The following is a 24,420-nucleotide window of genomic DNA, read 5'->3' on the forward strand; positions in this document are numbered from 1 at the left end:
CTGTAAGGACTTCTCTGTTGATACCCACCCCTTGACGCTCATATGACCTTATGCAGTTGCGAGCGCCGTAAAACCCTCTACTAAAAAAAAAAGAAGGTAGTTAAAAAAGATTTATGTCATGAGTTATCGTAAATCATATAGATTCAGAAAACATATCCACAATGTAACACAGACTTCAAAGTGGTATGTGAATATAACATATATTTATCGAAAACTAGACAACACTAGCCCCGAATCTAGAGAGATAGTGCTTGAGTGCTTAGGGATATTACAGATAAACTCACTGGTAATAGTGAATGCCCAAACTAATCCTTTGAATTAGCAAGCTGAGTGGATCAAAGAATGGTCAGAGGGCAATGAGAAGTCTGCTCTGTATATTGGGCCAAGATAAAGACATAGACCTATTTCAATGAACAGCCTAACATGTGATTCCTGTGCTGTGCTGAAACATTACTGTCGAATTTTAGTCTACAGTATGTGATGGAGGGTGTTTGGAGGGTGCCAATCAATGGTAGGTCCTACTTCTTTACTTTCCCCCTGTTTTAAAAAAAAATATCTGTCTTAATTTTTTTTCAGCACTAAATGACCATTATTATGTCGACGTGCTTCTCTTTACTCAAACAAACAAATGAAGTCTGATGGATTTGTTCCAGGTTCAGTTATACAAACTGCCTTCCTTCAACTCATGCTTTTTTCTGATCCCTTTTATCAACTTTGATCTTTTGAGATGTTCCGGTTCTAGATGTTTCTCATTTCTACTTTAATTAGGCGGGTGGTTTGCGGGTGCTCGGGTGTGGCTTGCTTCTTCTTTCCTATCAAACATCTATTGTCTTTATCTCCCCTTCTTCTTTTTTGTGTTTGTTTTTCTCTTGTAACACCTCTGATCTTCTGGCGCTCATATGACCTTATTGTGTTGCAGGTGCCGTAAAACACTTACTAAAACTAAAAAAACTTTATTTAGAAATTCCGCTCAGTAAAGTTTTCCAATGTAAATGTATGAGGAGAAAAGTGAATTTACGTATAAATAGTTTCAAAGATATGTAGAAAAGGTGAACTGTTCTTTATGTATGACTAAAATGTTGCACCTCTCATTTATTTCACTTTGGGCTTCTAGCATGTAACTTCACTCATTTCACAATCATGACAATGTATCTCATTAGTCAAGTGTGCAATATTATGCAAATGTGAGAAGATCTTTGGGGACTGCTTTTGCTTTAAATGTTTTTAGATGAGTCAAAACAGTAAAAGTTCTGTAGTGGGTGATTGGCGGATGCTCTGGTGTGGTTTGCTTCTTCCTTCCTATCAAATATCTATCGTCCTTATCTCTCCTCCTTCTTTTTTTTTTTTGGTATGTTACTCTCTTGTAACACCTCTAATCTTCAGCACTTTTTTGACCTTATTGTGTTGCAAGTACCGTAAAACACTTACCAAAACTGAAAGTTCTGTAGCACTTGAGGCCAATATATCTGTTCTTCACCTGGTTTCTTTTCTCTGTAGGAACCAGACCAGCTTGTATCAACAATAGACTTCCGCTACATGTAAGCTTTTAGACCTTTCTCCGTCTGAGCATAGATTATATGTGTCACAATGTGGTGGAATATGGCGCTCGTCAGTTTTGGGACATGTGGAGTTATTGGTGTCATCTTAAAGGCTTTGTCCATTTGCCCTGCTCTTGATGAAAACAATATCCATTTGTCTCTGATACAAGTCAAGATATTGGGGATTGAAGGAGGTGGGGTCGCCTGGTTTCAGAGGTAACATTAGCGGGAAAATGGCTGCCAAAGTTGAGTTATTTCCTCAGCTTGAGAGCCTGTGGAAACTGAAAATTTAAATCTTGTATGCCTTAAAGTAACGTTTTTCAGTACAATCCGCACAGAAATGTGTAGGGCTGAAATACCAAAATTCTATAAAAATTCCCAAACCTGCGGAAAAATGCCAGTGTCTTGACTTTGATTTGGATTATTTTGACAAGCGCCTGATTTCACCACGCTGCCTCACATATGTTTTCACTCCCTGATTGTTTCACAGCACAGTGTCATGGAATTTGTCCTTTTGCTGTTACAATGGACAGTGTTTTTGCTTTGCCATTTACTAATTTTTACAGGTTAGTATAGTAGTATAGTATAGTATAAGGTTTTACAGGTTACTCATACAGATTTCTCAACAAGTTTGAAGTGTTAAAAATATCTAGAGAAGGAAATTTCTTCCTTTAAGTTGCTACTATTTTCAAGTTGTTTGAATGTTTTTAATGTTTTGAGCAATGTAATACTTGAATTCTTTTTTTTTCTCCACATCTGAACATTTGACATCATTCAGATCTTTCCTTTGCTGTCGCAATTTTTTGTTGTTGTTTTTTATTTTTTAAATTTACATTTTCTATATTTCTTTCCATTTCTTTTTCTATATTTTTGTATCCTTTTTTTACTTTTTATTTTATTTTGGGTTGGAGGGGTGGGGGTGTTGTTGTTTGGGGGTAGCTGTTACTTGGCTCGCCATATGAACCCTGGGTGACAGAGATAGTCAACATCCCGGGGCGGTGCCACTGACTGAAGTGTCTTTAGGCCATTCCAAAGGGGGGATATTAACAGGTTCTTATGCACAGTAGAATTGTAAATTGTTAATGGGCTGATTCATTGATGTCATGCTCATAACTGTGCCTGAGCTGCAACAGGTAACTGCTGCATTTTTTTTCCTAATCCTTACTATCGTCATTTTATCCTCTACTTCTTTTGTATTTTTGTCACACTCTTTTTTGTGTTCACGCCTTTGTGATTGAAAATTCGAGTGTTGCAATATGAGTCCTCTGTACCTCCCTCCCAGCACCTCATTCCCCGTCCCTGATATCACAGCCCTGCACCTCTCCCCACCTCTTTAATTAAGGATAATGTAATTATTGTATTAGTGGATTTATTTAACCCTATTCATACGTCGTGTTTTACTATCGTATCCATACGACGTGGGGAACGCTGTTCCTCCACTTTCTGAAGAGGAAATTTACTCGTTAATCCAATCCGTACGCTTTGCATAGCAGTCTGTCAAAATGATATTTGAGAAATACTGAAAGTTTCATAGAGATCTTTGTACTAGAAGTATTCTAAAATGTGAAGAATACAACCCCGGGGGTACAAAATGCCCCAGGGCGTATGGATAGGGTTAAAGTTCTCTACAAAAAGGCTCATTCTTGTGTTGTGCTTTTCTGATTCAAGGCAGGATTCAACAACTTTTTGGTTGTTTTTTTATCTTGTTTTTTTATCTTGTTTTTTTATCTTGTTTTTTTATCTTGTTGTTTTTTTAAGCAATGATACATTCTTATAAAGTGTGTTTACTCATTCAATGTAAAAAAAAAAGAATGAGAGACAAAATCTGTTGCAGAAGATTAGATTTCCACCCTTTCGAGTGTTCCAGGATTTTCCCTATCCTGGTACACTGCTTTTCACTGATCTTTCAGTAATAATGATAATAATGAACGACCTTTATATAGTGCTCAACCCCGATTTAAGTACACAGGCTCTGAACGCTTTACAATACAGTACAACGTACAACAGTAACATAAAACGTTGTGTTCTAACTAGAAGAAAACCACTCCAAATATTCATCTTAGTAATTTAAAAACAAAAATGACTTCAGCTGACGTTTGAATAAATCAAAAGATTTGTAAGACATGAAAGTGTGTTGTTTAGAAGCATTTAAGAATGACGCTGTCTTTATCACTTGAAAAATATTTAGATAAAACTTTCAACAAGATAGTAAATAATTATTGCACACGAGTTTAATGAGATAAATCTAGACATGGATAAGGCAGTAGTAAGAGCTACATGATCTAGTCTAAAGTATAGAATGACTTGTTGGTGTGAGCTGGTGGTTGCTTTTTGTTGCTATTGTTTAATTAAAAATTTTTTTTATTTTTTGGGCTTTTTGGGTTTTTTTTCTTTTCTTTTCTTTTTTTTTTTTGGTTGTGTTTTTTCGAGTTCAGTTTTTATTTGGTCGCTTTTAAGGACAAGCAGATTTCGGGGGTTTCCAGAAGTGTTAACCTACTCCAAAAGTGGGCATTGCCCTACCTATAGGAGAAGTTTGGTTTCATTGGTGTGTATATTTGTTTGGATATAGAGAAAACTCTCCTTGTCTTTTAAAGAAACTGAACTAGAGGCAAAAACTTTACCTTCGATTTTCTCAAAACAGCATTTTTTGGGATAGCCCCCTTGTACATGTACTTAAAAGCGACTATTTGTTGAAAACAGTGAGAGTGCTCTCAGACGAGACAGGAAAGAAGTGCACTCCTACATTCTGCACTAGGCAATGACAGAAAGAACAGTTTGAGTCAATACAAAAAAATGGCTTTTTGAGATTAAGAAGATGCCTTGCAAGATTTTAACTTTGTTTGAAATTGTTTGTTTCGTTATGTTTTAGATATTATTGTTGTGTTTTGTATGTTATTAAGAAACCTATTTAAAAAGAAAGGGTTTATATATGTTGTCCCAAGATTTTTTTTTCTGAGCTGTAGCAGAAAATTACTACATGTCTTGATATTTATATTATTTACTTTTTGTCTTTCACAGAACTGATGCCTTGACCAAAGAGGAAGCTCTAGGTATGCCTTTTGTCCTGTCCATTGTGCAAAGAAAGAGAATGTAGATTTGTACTAAAAATAATAGTAGACGTTTTAAGTCCCCTTTGACACACTTTAGATAATTCAGGAGGCCAGTGGCTTCGGCCCTGCCTGTCGGGGCCAATCTGGTCCTAGCGGGATACAGCATCTCAGCACATAGATGGAGATGCTCAATAAAACTTTCCCCCACAAGGGAATTAAACTGACATCTTCAGCATGTGGAGACAACGTGCCTAATGGCTTCACCCGTAGAGGTATGGCTTTCTATGTCAAAATAGTGTCATATCTGCTAGAGCTTATCAATTAACCCTATCTGTATGTTATGTTTTTTAATGTCATATCCATACCACGTTGGGAACTCCGTGCCACCATTTTCCAAAGAGGAAATTAAACTCTTTAATCGGATCCGTACGCTTTGCATAGCAGTCTGTCAAAATGATTTTTTGAGAAATACTGAAAGTTTCAAAGAGATCTTCGTACTAGAAGTATTCTAAAATGAGAAGAATACAAACCCAGAGGTATAAAATGATCCCAGGGCGTACGGATAAGGTTGAACAAATGGAACACATTTTTGAACACCTCCTGAATCTGTCAGGGATAAAGCTGATGTTACCCTGTGGCTTTGATTTTGTACTACATTCTCAGAACTTGATACAGTATGTGTGTTTGTTTCTTTGAAATGTTCCTTTTTTTCTGTTTTTTTGGTGCTCTTTTCATGTTTCCCAGCAGTTCAAAGCAACTCGAAGAAACATTTTTGTCGCCACTGAAATGTGCAAACCCTATTTATTGTTTGTTTATGTTTCAGACATCTTGAAGAGCATGCAGACTGGCAAAGCTAAAAGAGGTAACTCTCTTCACACTATGCTGTTTCTTTAAAAAAAAAAATTTTTTTAACTTTGTTTTTTATTGTATGTGAGTCTGAAATTTTAAGCAGAATCTCTGCTTTGAGATAAGTATGAAAGTATGAATGTCTGTTTTTTTAACAGTGTAAGTATTTGTTAGAACTTCTACACGCCCTTCATTACCCCCCACCCACCCCCACCCCACCCCCGGGGCAGTGCTACTGACTGAAGTGTCTTTAGGCCATTCCCAAAGGGGGGGGGACATTTTTCGTTCTTATGCACAGTAGAATTGTAAATGGGCTGATTCAACAATGTCATGCTCATAACTGTGCCTGATCTACAACAGGGAACTGCTGCTTTTTCTTTCCTAATCCTTACTATCATCATTTTCCTCTACTTCTTTTGTATGTTTGTTACACTCTTGTGACCTGTTATTTCCGGGGTACCTTGAAAGTCAAAACAGACTTTGTGCTGTTAAAGCTAGAGAGGTGACCAGAGTAAGCCCGATTCCCTGTAAAGACTTCTCTGCTGACATCTACCCCTTGGAGCTCATATGACTTTATGCAGTTGCGAGCGCCGTAAAACCTCTACTAAATAAAAATAAACCCTTCATTCAGCACTTTTGTGACCTAATTTCCTTACAAGTGCTGTAAAACTTTTACTAAAAAAAAAATTAACTTCTGCTGGAAAAGAAATATTAACATACAGTGCTGCAACGATTAGTGTCAAGTTACTGTAAAAATTTGGAAAAATGTTTTTTACTCTCTTGTAACACCTCTAGTCTTCTGGTGCTCATATGACCTTATGCAGTTGCGAACGCTGTAAAACTTCTACTAAAACTAATCGTGTGCCTTTCAGAGCAAGAGCTAGCAGCCTCTGGTTTCCCAGCGTACACCACTTCCTGTGCCTGGTTGGGGTACAGCGACGAGAAGATAGAGAGAGTAAGTCAAAGTCTAGATGAGATAGATCAACCAATTCCATGCAAAAATTTTTTCGTTTTCATTGAAAATCAACACATATCGACAGGATGAGAAATATATCCACTGTAATTGGTATTTTAGAAATCCTGAGGAATAACTGGTGTTTGTGTTTATATTTATTTTGATTTAATTAATGTCCTGCTTGTAGAACTAACTGCAGGATAGCCTATTTGGAAGAGGAAGATCTCCAAGAAAGCTTTTTTACAGAAAAAAAAATCCTAAAAAAAGCTTTCTGGTGTTTGGAGGTGGGCAGAATTTTCCAGTCACCTGTGTTTCCTGGAACATTTGCTTATGGAGTTAATCTCAGAGATACCCAAAGCACTTTTAAATATTCCACGTATTGCTTCTTGTTTCCCTTTTTTTCAGTTATGCAAAGAAGCAATGGCAGAAGGATTCACAAGGTAATATCACTGTGATCGGTTCAGAGTGAGCACAAAGTGTTTTAATAATGATGATAAATAGCCTTTATATAGCGCATGTCCCCACTCGAAAGCAAGCTCTATGCGCTTTATGCTATATTTTTACCCCAGCAGACCATAGAACACTCCGAAACGTTCTCAGCTTCCCGGGAAGCACGCAGTGCAAGCAGCTGATTAAGCGCTGAAACACTAATAAGCTGACAAGATCTTTCACTGTCTATAGCTGGGTACCCATTTTCACCTGGGTGAAGGGAGGAAAATTTGTGTAAAGTGGCTTCCCAAGGACACAACGTCGGGCCCGCGGCTCAAACCCCCGACCCTGCTACCTCACGATAACGAGTCCGGTAGCCTAACCACTAGGCCACCAACGCCATGTTTCGTGTCCTTGTTCTCTGAAAAGTTCAAAGTAGTTAACACAGTAAAGTCAAATTTACAAGAAAACGAGGAAAACTTATCAGAAATCTTTGATGAAGGACTTGTATAACTTTGTCTGTGTCCTCGTGGCACGATGGAGGGATTTTCATTCTCTTTTACAACACATCGTGTTCTTTCGATGAATTTAATTTAGACTGATGATTCTGAAAGTAACATCACTCTCTGTCATAGAGATTTGTAATAGAGTATTTTTGTAATGAAAAATGATGTCGATGTTGATTTTGTTTTTAGTCAGTGTCTTATTGTGCTGTATGTTGTTATTATTAAGTCGCGGAGTTTTTCTGTGGGTGATTGGCGGGTGGCTCTGGTGTGGTTTGCTTCTTCTTTCCTATCAATCATCTATCGTCTTTTCTTTTTTGTGTTTGTTACTCTCTTGTAACACCTCTAATTTTCGGCACTTATATGACCTTATTGTGTTGCAAGTGCTGTAAAACAATTACTAAAACTAAAAAAGGTTTTTTTCTGTGCAGTTTAAACTAATCATCAAAGTGATGTGGCCCAGAGAAAATTTTGATGACCACCAATCCTAGCTTTGGTCATATTTCATTGGTCGTTTTCTTGCAGGTTTAAGATGAAGGTTGGCTCAGACCTGGAAGACGACAAAAGACGAGCCAAGATCTTGAGACAGACGATGGGACCAGACAACTTGCTGGTTGGTTCGGGCGTATTGACCATTTTTAAATATATTTGATGACGTTTATGAGATTAGACAAGATTATACTTTATTGAGAGAAATTTTTCTTGGCTGTACAGGGCCGTAATAAAAACACATGCAGGTATACTTAGAATTTAAATCATACCTTGCTTGTTTTTTCCTGCACTAAGTGACCTTTCTTGTCGATGTGTCTCTATTTTTAAAAGTAAGCCCCTGACTGTGGGTGGTCGGCAGGTGCTCTAGTGTGGTTTTCTCCTTCTTTCTTATAAAAAATCTGTGGTCTCTGTCTTCCCCTCCTTCTTTTTCTGTGTTAGTTACTCTCTTGTAACACCTCTAATCTTCGTCACTTATTACATATTACCTTATTGCGTTGCTAGTACAGTAAAACTCTTATTACTAAAACTAAAACTTAAAAGTAAACCCCTGACTGATGCTTTGTCCCCCCCCCCCCCCCCCCCCCCCAGAGTGTAATTACTATCATCATGGTGTTCCTAGATGGTGGACGCCAACCAGAAGTGGGAGGTGCCTGAGGCGATCGACTGGATGAAGCAGCTGGCGCAGTACAAGATCACCTGGATCGAGGAACCCACCTCACCGGACGATGTTCTGGGACATGCCGCTATCTCCAAAGTACAGTCCAACTTGCTCCAATGGCAATAACAATAGTAATAATAATGATAATGATAGTAATAATAACAATAATATCATAATAATAACAACAATAATAAAAAATAATGATGATAGCAATAATTATGAAAATGATAATAATAATAATAACTATGACAATAATGATGATAACAATAATGATGATAACAATAATGATGAAAACAAAATGACAATAACAATAATAATAATAATGATAGACAGCATTTGTATAGCACAAATTACCACTCTACAGCAAGCTCTATGTACTTTACAATCTATAATTACCCCAGCAATCTCAACTTCCTGGGAGGTATCGAGTGCAAGTTGCTGTTTTATAGGTGCTAAAACACTAACATACTTACAAGATCTTTTGCTGTCTATGGCCGGATGCATGACGGATCATGTTAAAACAAGACAAAACTAAGGCACCCCGTCAGCGATACGTCCGCAAAGAGTTGATAAAAAATATTGCAGCAAGACCAGTAGATTGAGAAAATACCACAAAGCTGCAAAAGCAGCTTATCCTAACTTTGTACTAAATCAGAAGCTTGTAATGTGATGGTTAAGCTTTTGTCATTGCACATTTGAAGAAGTGAGTCTAATTCCAGTAATACAGGGTTTTTTTTATCAAGTAGGCCTGTATTTGTCTGTACTTTAGAGTTCTGTATCCAGTTCAACACGGGTTGGCCCTGACAGGCAGGTTAAAGCAACTCGCACCCTAATGATCTGAATTTTGAGTATGTGGCATAAAACATGTGCTGTATCCGAATTTTGTCGATGTGGCATAAAACATGTCAGCATCATCATTGCCTTTCTCACCCTGCACCAGGGTATAGACCACGGACAAACACCTTCCACCTTTCTCTATCCTGGGCTAGCTTCTTGATGTCACTCCGTGTCTTCCCACCTTTCTTTACATCCATTTCTATCATTCTTCTCCATGTTCCGCGCGGTCTTCCCCTTCATCTTTTACCCTGTGGATTTCAATCCAACACTTTTTATGGCTAAAACAGCACCTGGACATGGATGGCTAGTTCCTCTATAAATAAATCATTGATGATGGTCCAACGCTTTCTTTGCTATGTATAAAACATGAGCTGTATCTCTGAATTTTGTCGATGTGGCAGAACATATTATGCGTAGCCGTCCCTGTACCCGTTTTTTGTCCCTCTCCGCAGGCTCTGCAGCCCCTGGGCATCGGAGTGGCCACCGGAGAGCAGTGTCAGAACCGGGTCATGTTCAAACAGTTCCTGGCGTCTGGGGCCATGCAGTTTTGCCAGATTGACAGTTGTCGTCTTGGAGGAGTCAGTGAGAATTTGGCCGTGATTTTGATGGCGAAGAAATTTGGAGGTAGTTTGTCACTTTTGAGTTTCAAGTTAAAGATAAGCTTGTTAATAGTTTAGCTGCATTTTAGAGCAAGGTAAACTGATTGAAACAGCAGAAGGAAAGAAAATTACTTATCCACTTATTGCTATGTCACTTTTGGAAATATAATGTTGGAATTTTGAAAATGAAAACTTATTTTTTATGCAGAAGAAAAACATAAAAAGAAGTCACCAAAAGACGGTTGTGAATTTTTAATTTCTTAATGCTCAGCGGATGCCATGGCAAGCTTGAGAAATGAAAATGTTTCACTGAGCCTGAAGTCTTTTGGACTCTATTTGCGTGTCCTATAACACTTCAGTGTGGAAAACGGTCATTTGTACATGTGATTTTCTTGTATTTGGTGGCCGTTTAAGCACGCTCGACTGTATTTTGGTGTAAAAGTAATGTCTTCCTTTTATTAGTGGATAGGTTGAAGAGGACATTGGGAGGTCAGCTTACTACTACTTTTTAACCCCCCTCCCTCCCCATTCTGTCTGTTTTGTTTTTTTCTCAGCACTGAATTGCAGACATTCTGTCAATGTGCCTTTCTTCCCTCATACTCAGATTGTCTACTATCATTTGTACTGCTTACATCATGGATGGTTGGCGGGTGTTTTGGTGTAGTAGTAGTAGTATACTGTTTTACGGCGCTCGCAACTGCTAAGGTCATATGTTCTGGTGTGGATTGCACCTTTTTTCCTGTCACACATCATTGTCCTTTTCTTTCCTCCTTCTCTTTGTATGTTACTCTTTAGTAATAGATCTAACCTTTAACTCTTTTATATAAGCTATTTTTGTTGAAAATACTGTAAAACTAAAATTAATCTAAACTCTGCTGAGCAGGTAGTTGGCAGGTCTCTGGTGTGGTCTGCTCTTTCTTTCCTATCAAACATCTATCGTCCTTATCTCCCCTCCTCCTTTTTGTGTGTGTGTGTTTGTAAACTCTCCAGTAACACTCCGAATCTTCGGTACTTATGTGACTTAATTATGTAGCAAGTGCCTTAAAACACTTACTATATATAATAATATGTAATTTAAATTTGTATGTATACCTGCGCGTGTTTTTACGGTCGTGTACAGCCAAGAAAAATTTCCCTCTAGGATAATAAAGTATTATCTTATCTTATCTTATCTTAAAGCTAAAGCTTTGTAAGTGTGTTGACCAGACCTAACCTTTAATTTCCCCGTCCCCCCCCCCCCCCCCCCCCACTCCCCTGCAGTGCCTGTGTGCCCTCATGGTGGCGGCGTGGGCCTGTGTGAGTACATCCAACATCTGTCTGTGTTCGATTACATCTCCGTGTCGGGGTCGCTGGACAATAGGTGAGGGATCTGATGGCTCGATGACTGTAATCAGCATTGCTTATTATTCTTTTTCTTTTTTTTTTTCTTTTTCTTTTTCGGGGTACATTTTTTATGATGCGCGCAACTGCATACGGTCAAATGAGTGCGGAGGACACATTAAACATTTTTCATCAATTTAGATTTTGTGAAGTTTACAATTTTTGTCTACTTTGTGCTGATAAATTGTGTGTGTGCCTGGAGATAGGAACAAAAAGTCAGCTCATATCATCTTGAGCTACGGGCTGATAAAGTAAAAAATTAGGTCTGTTTAAAAAAAAAACTAAAGCATATTTCCATGAAAACAAACTATAGTTCCACCATTTCTGAACCACAGTTTAGAAGGATTTGAATACATTTGAATTTTTTGTATTTTATTAGAAATTATTTTAAGGGTAATGGTCGGGTGTTCTTTTAAAAACTTGAAAATGGCTTTAAAAATTGACTGAAATTGATGCTATAATATATGTGAGGCAGCGTGGTGGAATCAGGCTCTCGTCAAAATAATCAAAATGAAGAAACTTGCATTTTTTCTGCAGGTTTGTGAATTTTTATCAAATTTTTGTTTTTTGGTTCAACACCTTTCATGCCCATTAAAGAACTCATTTTTGGGTGGATTTTTCTGAAAAGCGTTGATTAAAAGTACAATAAATGAAAATTTTCAGTTGCCACGGACTCTTAAGCTAAGGAAATAACTAATCTTTGGTGGCCATTTTCTCACTAAATTTACATCTGAAAACAGGTGACCCCCACCTCCTTCATTCGCAAATATCTCGTCTTGTATTCAAGATAAATGGATATTGTTTTCATCCAAATAAAGACAAGTGAACAAGCTTTAAGATGATACCAATAACTCTACATGCTCAAAAATTGACGAGAGCCTGATTCCACCACGCTGCCTCACATATGGTCTGGCTCCTCTTCCTCTGCCTCTGCCCTTGGTGTGAAGCTGAACCCCATCATGTTTGTACCAAAACAATCACGTAGTTTCCCCTGCACTAACAAACTGACAAGATCTTTCACTGTCTATAGCCGGGTACCCATTTCCTCCTGGGTGAAGTGAGGAAAATTTGTAAAGTGCCCTTCTCTAGGACACGACGTCGGGCCCCTAGACTGACAGGATCTGAACCCACGACCTTATGGTTGGGAGTACGATGACAAAAGCTAAAATTACAACTGACATCACTTAAGTGCAGTACAGTAGAGGGAGGAGTATTTGCTATTCAGTGCAGTAGAGTAGGATTGTTTACTGTTCCGTGCAGTACAGTATGATTGTTTTGCTGTTCAGTGCAGGACAGAATGATTGTTTTGCTGTTCAGTGCTGTACAGTAGGATTGTTTACTGTTCAGTGCAGTACAGTATGATTGTTTTGCTGTTCAGTGCAGTACAGTATGATTGTTTTACTGTTCAGTGCAGTACAGTATGATTGTTTTGCTGTTCAGTGCAGTACAGTATGATTGTTTTGCTGTTCAGTGCAGTACAGTATGATTGTTTTGCTGTTCAGTGCAGTAAAGTAGGAATGTTTGCTGTATTCCCCAGGATGACTGAGTACACAGCCCACCTTCATGAGCACTTCGTGTCCCCTGCTGAGATGAAGAATGGCTGCTACGTGCTGCCTCAGGTGAGATAATTGGTCGCTTTTAGTTAAGCTCAGGGGGCTATCCCAAAAAATACTGTTTTGAGAAAATCGAAGGTAAAAGTTTTTGCCTCTTGTTCAGTTTCTTTAAAAGACAAGGAGACTTTTCTCTTATAACCAAACAAATATACACACCAATGAAACCAAACGTCTCCTATAGGTAGGACAATGCCCACTTTTGGCGTAGGTCTCTGGACTCAGTGACGGGCGTCACCTCAACAAATAAGAAGAGGAATCAACAATAGTGTAACAGACTCAGCCGTATCATTTCTTTTGAAACTTCCTCGAAAGAGCTTGATTGAAAGTAAACACATGTGAAGTGGAAGCAGAGCTAGGCTTTTTAAAAAATACTCGAATACTGTCAAAATTGTCCAAGGTGGCTACCCATTGTCGAGGAGAAAAATGGTTGTCTTAGACAGGTCGACATCTTGGACAGGGTCATTAGTCATTATAATATTTTAAAAATTAGTCATTATAATATTTTTAAAATTTAATTAGTCATTATAATATTTAAGAAATTAGTCATTATAATATTTTAAAAACAGTTAGGGGGGGGGGGGGTAGGGGCTGGGAAGTAAGTGTTTATACAGGTGATTGTCTTTAGTAGGTGGCCATTAGAACAGGTTCATCTGTACTATACAAGAAGAGCTATCTCAAGTTATTTTACAGTTTTATACTGTGTATAAATTTGTGAGGCAGCGTGGAGAAATCAGGCGCTCGTCAAAATAATGAAATCGAAGAAAATTACATTTTTCCGCCGATTTGGCAATTTTAAAAAAATGTTTGTGTTTTGGCTCGACGTATTTTATGTCTATTTAACAACACATTTCTGTGAGGATTTTACTGATAAACATTGATGAAAGACTCAAAAAGTGTATATGTGAGGCAGCGTGGTGGAATCAGGCTCTCGTCAATTTTCGGGCATGTAGAGTTATTGGTATCATCTTAAAGCTTGTTCACTTGTATTTGGATGAAAAATATATCCAGTTGTCTTGAATACAAGTCGAGATATTTGCGAAAGAAGGAGGTGGGGGTCACCTGTTTTCAGAGGTAAAATAAGTGAGAAAATCACCGCAAAAGATTGTTATTTCCTTAGCTTAAGAGTTCGTGGTAACTGAAAATTTAGATTTTTTGTGCCTTTAATCAACGTTTTTCAGAAAAATCAACACAGAAATGAGTTCTTTAATAGGCATGAAAGGTTCTGAGACAAAAAACAAAAATTTGATAAAAATTCACAAACCTGCGGAAAAATGCAAGTTTCTTCACTTTGATTATTTTGACGAGAGCCTGATTCCAACACGCTGCCTCACATATTTTCATTTCGCAAGGACTATCAAGCTATGGAAGTTACCACCACACTTTGGCGGCCACTTTCTCAATTATTAATACTTCCGAAACTAGGTGACCCACACCTTCTTCAATTTGAAATATCTTGACTTCTTTCTATCAAAGATAGATGGATATTTTTGACATCAAATGCAAAACAAATGAACAAGCTTTCAGACGATACAATTAACTCGGCATACCTAAAAATTGATGTGCACCTGATTTCACCAGGTCATGACACATATAGTATATAGCCTATGTGAGGCAGCGTGGTTGAATCAGGCTGTCGTCAAAATAATCAAAGTGAAGAAACTTGCAGTTTTCCGTAGGTTTGTGAATTTTTATCAAATTTGTGTTTTTTGGCTCAACACCTTTCATGACAATTAAAGAACTCATTTCTGTGTGGATTTTTCTGAAAAACGTTGATTAAAGGAACAAAAAATTTAAATTTTCAGTTACCACGGACTCTTAAGCTAAGGAAATAACTAATCTTTGGCGGCTATTTTCTCTCTAATTTTACCTCTGAAAACAGGTGACCCCCACCTCCTTTTTTAATAAATATCTCGACTTGTATTCAAGATAAATGTATATTTTTTTCATCCAAATAAAGACATGTGAACAAGCTTTAAGATGATACCAATAACTCAATATGTTCAAAAATTGACGAGAGCCTGATTCCACCACGCTGCCTCACATAACTATTGAAGTAGCTAGCCTCTTTGGTTTTGCAATGCCAAAACAGGTAGCCTCCTCTCAGTAAATTGTTTAGTTGTTCCATGTGTTTATGAAGAAGACTTTGGGTTCTTCTGCAGACTCCCATCTACAGTATTGGGTTAATTTAGTAATGCCACAACACGTGCCCAGCAATCAATCAGTTGTTTAATTGTTCCATTGCCCCCCTCCCCCCCCTAGGGCAGTGCTGCTGACTGAAGTTGTCTTTAGGCCATTCCCAAAGGGGGGATATTAACATGTTCTTATGCTGAGTAGAATTGTAAATGGGCTGATTTGTCAATGCCATGCTCATACTATGCCGGAACAACATTGGGGGAACTGCTGCTTTTTCTCTGCTCTTCCTTACTATCATCGTTCTTCCTCTACTTTTTTTTGTATGTTTGTCACCCTCTTGTAAACTGATATTTCCGGAGTGCCTTGATAGTCGAAGTAGACTTTGTGCTGTTGAGGCTAGAGAGGTGAGCAGAGTAAGCCTAATTCCCCGTTTGGACTTCTCTGTTGACATCCACCCTTTGACGCTCCTGTGACCTTATGCAGTTGCGAGCACTGTAAAACCTTACTAAAACAAAGTTGATCCATGTGTTTATGAAGAAGACCTTGCGTCCACCCACAGACTCCGGGCTACAGTATCGAGATGAAGAGCAGTTCTCTGGCGTCCTACGTGTGGCCCACGGGGCAAGTGTGGCAGAAGCTTATTCAAGATGGCGTCTACAAACTCAACTGAGACAGCAACAGCTACACGTGGTTGTGGATCTGGTCGGATTTGTGCTACTTAGTTTTGGTTAATGGACACTATTCTAGATTCCATTTTGCTTATTTCCCCTTGTCCAACGTCTATGGAAACTTTTGTGGGTTTCAAAAGCAAAGATTATAACTTTTAGATTCATAGGTCTGGTCAAAGATAGTACATAACAAGATGGGCCACTCAGCCAAAAAAGTGTCCGCCGGAAGTCCGCTCTTTGCTTCAGATGGCGCTGCAGTCTGTTTTGAAGCTCTCTTTTGTTTTTCCAGAAGAAGAATAGGAATAGCACCTCCTTGCGTGCGCAGATCGACTGCTGTTCATCAGCAGTTCGGGTTCGTTCAGTGTGGAGTTTTATTTTTTATATTTTAATGACCTCTAGCCTTTCTTTCTTAACACATGACACCCTAAGGGCCTGGACGGGAAGTCCATTGTTAGATCCTAAGCAAGGGGAAGGAACCCACCTCCCTTGAATACAAGCCTTTAAAAAACACATTAAAAAAAATACTAAACAAATTCCAAAAATCCTGAAAAAATAAAAGTTAAAAAGAAAACTGAATGTAGTTTCAGAAAAATATAACTTTATGTATGCGCAAATTGTTGGAAATGTTCTAACTTTAGTTCAATCGGGGTGTCCGACCCATCACTCTCACTCTCAGCCTTGCGGTCGGGCTCTAGATCTAAATTCTAGATTTTCTCCGTCTGATCAATCGGAATCGCTCCAAACTCTTCCTACAACGTTTTCATCAAAATCTAAGCCATCTGATTAGTCACATGCTTGTTTTTGCTCAAATCCATCGTTATTTCCGTTTTCGAACTCAACTGTGTTGCTTTTCAACAAGTCGAGACACTTTCGAAGTGTCGGTAACGCGATCGCACTTTGATCAGCTCTAATACTAAAACTACTGGCCCGAAAAATTTCGTTTCGGTATCAAACAAAAGAAGAAACTTTTTGCTATACTATGCAAATCAAAATCCCGGCCCCAGAGTCTCGTCAAGGCGAGACTTTCGTTTCTAAACATGCTGGGTCGGCACGGGCGGTTCCGGGCGAGTCAGGGTGGAGCGCGTAAGGGAATTCCCGGGCGATCCCGGGCGAGTTAGGGTGTAATGTGTTAAGTCAAATTAAACGAAGAAAACAATCACCCTTTCCTCCGGAAGAGGTTTTTTGTCAGTGTAACCATTTTTAAAAAGCGTTCTTCCGAAATTTATTCAAAAACTTGCTAGTTTCACTTTGATTTTTTAAACTCAAGTAGGATAACTCTGTTCGCTAAAGGTGCGCTTTTGCGAAGAGGGCGCCACCGAATTTTGAGGACACTTTTTTAATTGGCTCAAAGAGAGAAATGGCCCCTCTTGTTATGTAGACTCTTTGGTCTAGTTCTGTTTCTGTATCTGTTTATTTTTCCTGTTTTCATACATTAGTTCTGAGGCATATATATTTCTTGGTTTTATACTTTTTATACTTTTTTTTATACTAATCTTTGTGATGTACTTTAAGACAAAAGTAAAATTACACTTGTCAATTTTTTATGCTGTTGGCTTAAACTGTTTCTTCATTTCTTGTTAGTTTCTTAAGTCCTATGTTACTCAGGAACTATACACAGACAATGAGTTTTCCTTGTATTCAAGATAGAGTGAGCAAACAAAAGTTTTTATCAAAGCAGATTTGTGTTAATGTGTGTATCTGTTTGTGAAGATGCCACCTCAAAAGAGCAACAACAACAACAAGCTGTAAAGAGCAAAAGAAACAGCCCAGAAGTGGTAAGAAATTGAAGAGAAAGGTAAAATTACAATTTACCCAGCCCTCTGAGAATTAGTTGGAGATAAACTCCTTAATTACAGTTACAGTAATAGAATTTCTCTCTCTCAGTTGTCTTTTAAAAAAATTCAAACAGGCTCTGAAATCTGGAGCCTTTTCTTCTCCAGAGTGTGGTTTCTTCTGCAGACCTTTTTGTGATATATTGTGTGTAGGTATGTAAGCAATATGTACATATTTGTGTGCATGTAGATGTTTGAAAACAATATGTACGAGTAATATGTGTACGGTTCACATGTATGTTTGTAGGTACCATATTCACAAGAGAGTGACAAACATACAATAGAAGTAGAGGAAAATGACGATGTGTTTTCTGTTTGTTTATGCAAAGACATTACTTACCATCATAAGTTAATCAGGGTTTATAAGTTTCCCATGATCCTTCATATCTTTGGAAAAATCATTATGGTGCTATTTTGTACGACTTTGTTACTCTAGATGTGATATTATTATGATAAAAGATGACTCTGATTTCTGTCTTAATATTGTAACAATATTACAGTGAAATTCTCCTGTAAGGAATTCTGAGAAATACTTTATTATGACAAAAAATGACTCTGATTTCTGTCATAATATTGTAATAATATTACAGTGAAATTCTCCTGTTAGGAGAATGTTTAAACAAACATTTGCTTTGATTTCAGTTTTCTTTGTAGTTTGTATTGAGTAACTGAAGTTGTGATGATAAGAACATGATGAGCTTGGCTTTTGTTTATTACAGTCTTGTTATAAAATGGTTATGCACATAACTGTTCCAAAAGAAAGTTGTGATCTGCTTGCTGTGTCTGCTTTCATCCTTGGCTGATTGTACTCTGTGTAGATAGAGAGAGAGAACACAATCATGAACAAAAAAACACAAAAACGCACTGATGAACAAATGCCAACATCCTGTGAGGAGCAGCTTCAACTAACCCCGGATTGACCGTTTGCACATTGCTGCAAAGATAATGATGTAACAATGGCTGATCTTTGATGGTGTGTCTGCTTCCATCCTTGGCTGATTGTACTCTGTGTAGATAGAGAGAGAGAGAACTCATGTACCATACTGTATCGGAGAACAGTTGGGAAGACGTGATAGATAGCTGATAGTGATGGTGATGTCAGCTATAATGTAGACCACCTATTTGTAAACCTTATGTGTACAAACAGTACTGACAATCAGAGACAGAGATGGGCATGGCAAATTTGTGTCTACCTGCCTTAATACTTTGTCGCCTCATTTCGCCGATCGGCGATGTTTACCACCAAGTTTCTTTGGATTTTCCCCCCAAGTGCCTTTGCCTTTGATGGCAAGGGTTTTTACTATTTATGATGAGCCTTGAGATGGCATCAACACTCAATGATATGAATAACAATATTTAAGATTTGATCCCTTCAAGGTCCCTATATTTAAGTGGATTCCTCTGTGTGTACATGTAGTCCTCTGTGTGTACATGTAGTATTTCTGTGTGTACATGTAGTATTTCTATGTGTACATGTAGTCCTCTGTGTGTACATGTAGCCCTCTATGTGTACATGTAGTCCTCTATGTGTACATGTAGCCCTCTATGTGTACATGTAGTCCTCTGTGTGTACATGTAGCCCTCTATGTGTACATGTAGTCCTCTGTGTGTACATGTAGCCCTCTATGTGTACATGTAGCCCTCTATGTGTACATGTAGTATTTCTGTGTGTACATGTAGTATTTCTGTGTGTACATGTAGTCCTCTGTGTGTACATGTAGTATTTCTGTGTGTACATGTAGTATTTCTGTGTGTACATGTAGTATTTCTGTGTGTACATGTAGTATTTCTGTGTGATGTTGTATGAGCTGGTATTTTTGTTCTCAAACACTTACCACTGGACTTTCTATGTTACCCAGAGACTGTGGGTTGGTTGGCGGGTGCTCTGGTGTGGTTTGCTCCATCTTTCCTGTAAAAAATCTTTCATCTCTATGTCCCCTCCTTCTTTTTTGTGTTTGTTACTCACTTGTAACACCTCTAATCTTCGGCACGTATGACCTTTTTGTGTTGCAAGTGCCGTAAAACTTTTATTAAAACTAAAACTAGCCAGGGACTTTGATCAATCACTGTTTCAGAACTGCATTCCACTGATACGTGTATGTATCTTGAACTGCTGACTGCTAGAGCGCTCATATGACCTTAGCAGTTGCGAGCGTCGTAAAACCTTATACTAATACTACTACTATACTGACTGCTAGCGGGTTTTTAAAAAATACTTATTAGGGTTTTTGTCATGTTTTCTTCACTATTTTGTGACTATTCTAGGTACTGTATGTTTTGATTTATTGTAAATTGTATGAGGGAAAGCATTCTAAGAGGTTATTAGTACACAAATGGCATTCAGTGACTCATAGAAGTTGACCAGTGAGCTTTATGGAGTAGGTTGTACTTGCTTTTACGGGTGTTGTGAGGTTTGAGGAGTTTGCATTTTGAGTTTCTGCATGGTTGTCTCCCTCAAGTTGTGAACCGCATGTGTTTATGATAAAGGATCAACTGATTTACTTTTGTAGAGAATAGATCTTTATTTTATGTCTCAAAGCATTGCTGCGTTTGCAGTACAATATTAATCTGTTTCTTGGATTAGAAAACAATGTCACAACGAAATGTAAAAGAAGAAGTAGAAATGAATTTTGAACTGACTTAGGAAAAAGAAAAAAGAAGGTAAGATTGCAATGCTTTATTAATTAATCCCTTGGGACATTTTGTGTGGTCTTACAGGAAAAAAGAAGAACCGGGGCTTATTATGTTTAAGTTAATGGGGAAGTAGTCGTTGTTAAAGAACAATTGTGGCGACAGAGTTGTGGTTCATAAGACGCATGCTGCTTATCCCATGGACAGCTAAAAAAACAAATGAAGAAGTCTTGGTTAAAGCAAATTGCAAAACACAGCTTATGACGAATATACGAAAGCGACAGGCAAATTTCTTCGGACACACAATGCGGAAAGAAGCATAGGAGAATATTCTAACAGGCAAGTTTGATGGAAAGAGAGGCACAGGCAGACAGAGGGTGAGACTTACTGGCTCACAAACACCTGCTCATGCACTGCACAGTGTGAGTGTGAGCGCTGATTTACAACTTTGCGTACTGGCTGTATGAGTTCCTTCAAAGTGTCATGACTTGCTTGGTCAGAAATAGACAAATATGATTTCATGTGATCTATGAGCATTAATTAAGTGCAATATTCTCTTTTAAACCAGTTTGTTGGACAGCTATAACTTTAAGTTTTTGAGAATCAATTAGTTCAATTTTATTGCCAAATTTTATTGTATTGTGTTGATTTGTCTTAATGGGGTAAAAAGTGAACATCATTTAATTTTTTTTTCTTTTTTCTTTTTTTAAGTTTACAAATATATATGAAATCTGTGTGATATTAAAATAATATAATTAAGGGTGGTGCAATGGGTATTAGTGAGTTTTGAAAGTGGCTTTAAGTACTTTTTAAATTATATTTATGGCTTTTGACCATCTGGTGCTAACAAAATGATGAGAGTGCTCTTTTATAACCTGATAGAATTAGAAGTCTACTGATAAGCGCAACTGTGATTATAATAGGAATAACATTCTGTTTTATTTTTTTGTGCGCATTGCTTTTGATAATCTGGTACCAACGAAATGGTGAGAGCACTTTTCAAACACTTGATCGAAGTCTACTGATAGATATGCATAAAACTGTTCTTTGAATAAAGATTGTCTTTTAAGAAGCGTTCGTTTGTGTTTGTTGTTGCCTTTTCTTACCTACTGTTGTGGGTGGTTGGCGGGATCTCCCCTCCTTCTTTTTTATGTTTGTTACTTTCTTGTAACAGCTCTAATCTTCTGGCGCTCATAAGACCTTATGCAGTTGCGAGCGCCGTAAAACCTCTACTAAAACTTAAACAAACTTTACCTGCTGTTGTGTCTCTCCAATGTTCCTAGTATGTAGTGTGGGTGGTTGGTGGGTGCCCTCATGCGGCCTGCTGTTCCTTCTCATTCTGTCCTATCTATCATCCTTAGCTCTCCTGCTTTTATGTATATGTTACTCAAGATCTTTAGTAACACCTCTTATCTTCGGTTATTATATGTGAGGCAGCGTGGTGGAACCAGGCTCTCGTCAAAATAATCAAAATGAAGGAACTTGCATTTTTCCACTGGTTTTTGAATTTTTATCAAGTTTTTGTTTTTTGGCTCAACAAAGAACTCATTTCTGTGAGGATTTTTCTGAAAAACGTTGGTTAAAGACACAAAAATGTAAATTTTCAGTTACCACGGACTTTTAAGCTTAGGAAATAACAAATCTTTGGGGGCCATTTTCTCATAATTTTACCTCTGAAAACAGATTACCTCCACCTCCTTCATTCGGAAATATCTCGACTTGTATCCAAGATAAATGGATATTTGTTTCATCCAAATAAAGACAAGTGAACAAGCTTTAAGATGATACCAATAACTCTAAATGCCCAAAAATTGACGAGAGCCTGATTCCACCACGCTGCCTCACATATGTATGAACTATTTCTTTTGCAAGTACCATAAGTCTTACTGAGACTAAAGAAAGTAAAACCCATCCTCTGATGATTTATTCTTGCTCTTGAAAAAGACCTTTTCTCCAGTTCTATGACTAATATGGATCAATAAACAAGAGTTGGGGTTTTTGTTGTTGTTGATGATCATATGCCCCACCACGCGCATGGTCGCTCCCGATAGGCTGATGCTACCGAGAGCTCGTTCTAATGCACAGTAGAGTTGTAAATGGGCTGATTCAACAATGTCATGCTCATAACTGTGCGTGAACTATAACAGGGAACTGCGGCTTTTTCTTTCCTAATCGTTACTATCGACATTTTCCTCTACTTCTTTTGTATGTTTATCACACTCTTGTGACCTGCTATTTCCGGGGTGCCTTGATAGTCGAAGCAGACCTTGTGCTGTTGAAGCTAGAGAGGTGATCAGAGTAAGTCTGGTTCCCTGTAAGGGCTTCTGTGTCGACATCCACCCTTTGGCGCTCACATTACCTTATTAAGGTCATGACGGCAATGTGGGCGCCAAAGGGTGGATGGGTGTTGTTTGAACTGTAACACCGAAAACAAAGAAGAAGACATTGATGGATTAGACAAATGACATACTCTCAGGAAGTGGCAGAGCCAAGAAAGTGTTGGATTGGAATCCACAGAGTCAGAGATTAAGGGGAAGGCCACGTGGAACCTGGAGAAAAGTCACAGAAATATATGAACAGAAAAGTAGGAAGACATGGAACAACATCCAAGCGGCTAGCCCAGGGTAGGGAAAGCCAGAAAGTGTTTCTTTGTGGCCTATTCCCTGGTGCAGGGTGAGAAAGGCAGTGATGATGACGATGATGACCCACGGACATTTGTGAGGCAACGTGGTGAGATCAGGCGCTTGTCACATAATGAAATTCGAGAAATCAGCAATTTTCTTCCAGTTTGAACTTTTTTTCTGAATTTTTGTTTTTTGGCTCAACCTTGTATGTCCATTCGCAAACACTTTTATGCGTGGATTCATAGAAAAAGTTGATTGAAGGCAAAAACAAAAAATGTAAATTTCCCGTTTCCAGGGGCTCTAAAGCTATGGAAGTAGTCACCAAGCTTTTGCGTCCATATTCTCGTTAATTTTTCTTCTGAAACCAGGCGACCCTGACCTCCTTCAATAGCAAATATCTCGACTTCTCTTCACCATAGATGAACATTTTTTTTACCAAAAGGAAGGAAAATGAACAGACTTTAAGGTGATACCAATACCCCAAATGCTCAAAAATTGACTAGCGCCGATTCCACCACGACGTGAGAGATAAAATTATTGTCCATATTGATGTCTGTGGGCCAGACTCGAAACACAAAGTGCCAACGTAATATGGTAAAGTACTTCCACTCTTCAATGTTATACGCAAAGGACGTTGAGTTTGATTCCAAAGTGGGAAAATTTGTTTGTTTTTTTTGTTTTTGTTTTTGTTATTGCTTTGTTTTTGCTTTGTTTGTTGTTTTTTGGGGGTTTTTTTGCCGAGTACCTGCACCTGTGTCTGTCAGGACAAGCTCACAATATCATTTTCAAATAACTTATATGTTACTATTATATCATCATAATCATCTGCATGCTTCTTAAAGATTTAACCAGTACAGAAAAATGCCGTACATGTACTTTTCTTCCAATGTACTCAGTATCTTATATTATGACCCTAGGTATTTCTTAAAGTAAAGAGATTCCAGTTCCTGACGTTCGCGCCGGTTTTGAGATATCTCGTAGAGCTTGTCAAAAGAACGGGTGGAGAGTTATTGGCCGGTACTTGGCAAACAGGGCTTGGGAGATGGCAATGACGTCACCTGGGGAGAAATAGAAGAACAATCACTAACTAGTGACATGAAATTGAAAACGTGTTATAATGATTCTAGTTTTAATACATCTGTAGTGGATGCCCAATTAGATCTAGTCTGTCCGTCGCGCTGTCTTTGTTATTTCCCTTCTCCAGGCTAGGACTAGGACATTCAGCGTCTGTTCTTCTGTTGAAGTTGAATGTCCTGGCGACAGCAGAAACGCGCGGAGCATGCTGAGTGATAGTTCGATTTCTCTGCCGTTGAGTAAAACCTACCATCATTTTGGGTGATCAAACGTTATTGTGGCTTTTAATAAACGCAGACTCAAACTATATTTTAAAAGAAAAAGAGTAGAAAAAAACCCTCCTTTGGTCGCGGACAAAAGTGCCAATTTTCTTTTCTTTTCTTTTTTTATTACGACATGGGAGCTGTAAACACTTACTTACTGAAGCACCAGAATCTATTTAAAAAAACAACAACCCTGATATGTGCACAATCAAAAAGTGGTAACTATCGTGATGTATACAGTATACAAGTTATGTATTATACATATATATTATGGATGATATGTGTGTTTATGTGT

At 38.1% G+C, this 24,420-nt stretch overlaps 2 protein-coding genes across 4 annotated transcripts in view; one reads left to right on the forward strand and one right to left on the reverse strand.

Annotated features, from left to right (window-relative positions):
- LOC101845198 (mitochondrial enolase superfamily member 1) overlaps positions 1-15,968 on the forward strand; it is a 27,661-nt gene extending 11,693 nt beyond the window's left edge. For all 3 annotated transcript variants that reach the window (XM_013087946.2, XM_005108125.3, XM_035972356.1), the window contains 11 exons: positions 1,498-1,538; positions 4,557-4,588; positions 5,412-5,450; positions 6,307-6,389; positions 6,795-6,829; positions 7,847-7,934; positions 8,433-8,567; positions 9,761-9,932; positions 11,168-11,267; positions 12,825-12,906; positions 15,593-15,968. In XM_013087946.2, the coding sequence (XP_012943400.1) occupies positions 1,498-1,538; positions 4,557-4,588; positions 5,412-5,450; positions 6,307-6,389; positions 6,795-6,829; positions 7,847-7,934; positions 8,433-8,567; positions 9,761-9,932; positions 11,168-11,267; positions 12,825-12,906; positions 15,593-15,703 (918 nt within the window). In that variant the 3' untranslated portion in view covers positions 15,704-15,968. The remainder of the gene's footprint in view (positions 1-1,497; positions 1,539-4,556; positions 4,589-5,411; positions 5,451-6,306; positions 6,390-6,794; positions 6,830-7,846; positions 7,935-8,432; positions 8,568-9,760; positions 9,933-11,167; positions 11,268-12,824; positions 12,907-15,592) is intronic.
- A 7,807-nt stretch (positions 15,969-23,775) lies between these two features.
- The window catches only part of LOC106013110 (alpha-N-acetylglucosaminidase-like), a 32,192-nt gene continuing 31,547 nt past the window's right edge, over positions 23,776-24,420 (reverse strand). The window contains exon 14 of the mRNA XM_013087943.1: positions 23,776-23,846. Coding sequence (XP_012943397.1) covers positions 23,776-23,846 — 71 coding nt within the window. The remainder of the gene's footprint in view (positions 23,847-24,420) is intronic.

The sequence above is a fragment of the Aplysia californica genome, unplaced genomic scaffold (assembly GCF_000002075.1).
Source record: "Aplysia californica isolate F4 #8 unplaced genomic scaffold, AplCal3.0 scaffold00662, whole genome shotgun sequence".
Lineage (NCBI taxonomy): Eukaryota > Metazoa > Mollusca > Gastropoda > Aplysiida > Aplysiidae > Aplysia > Aplysia californica.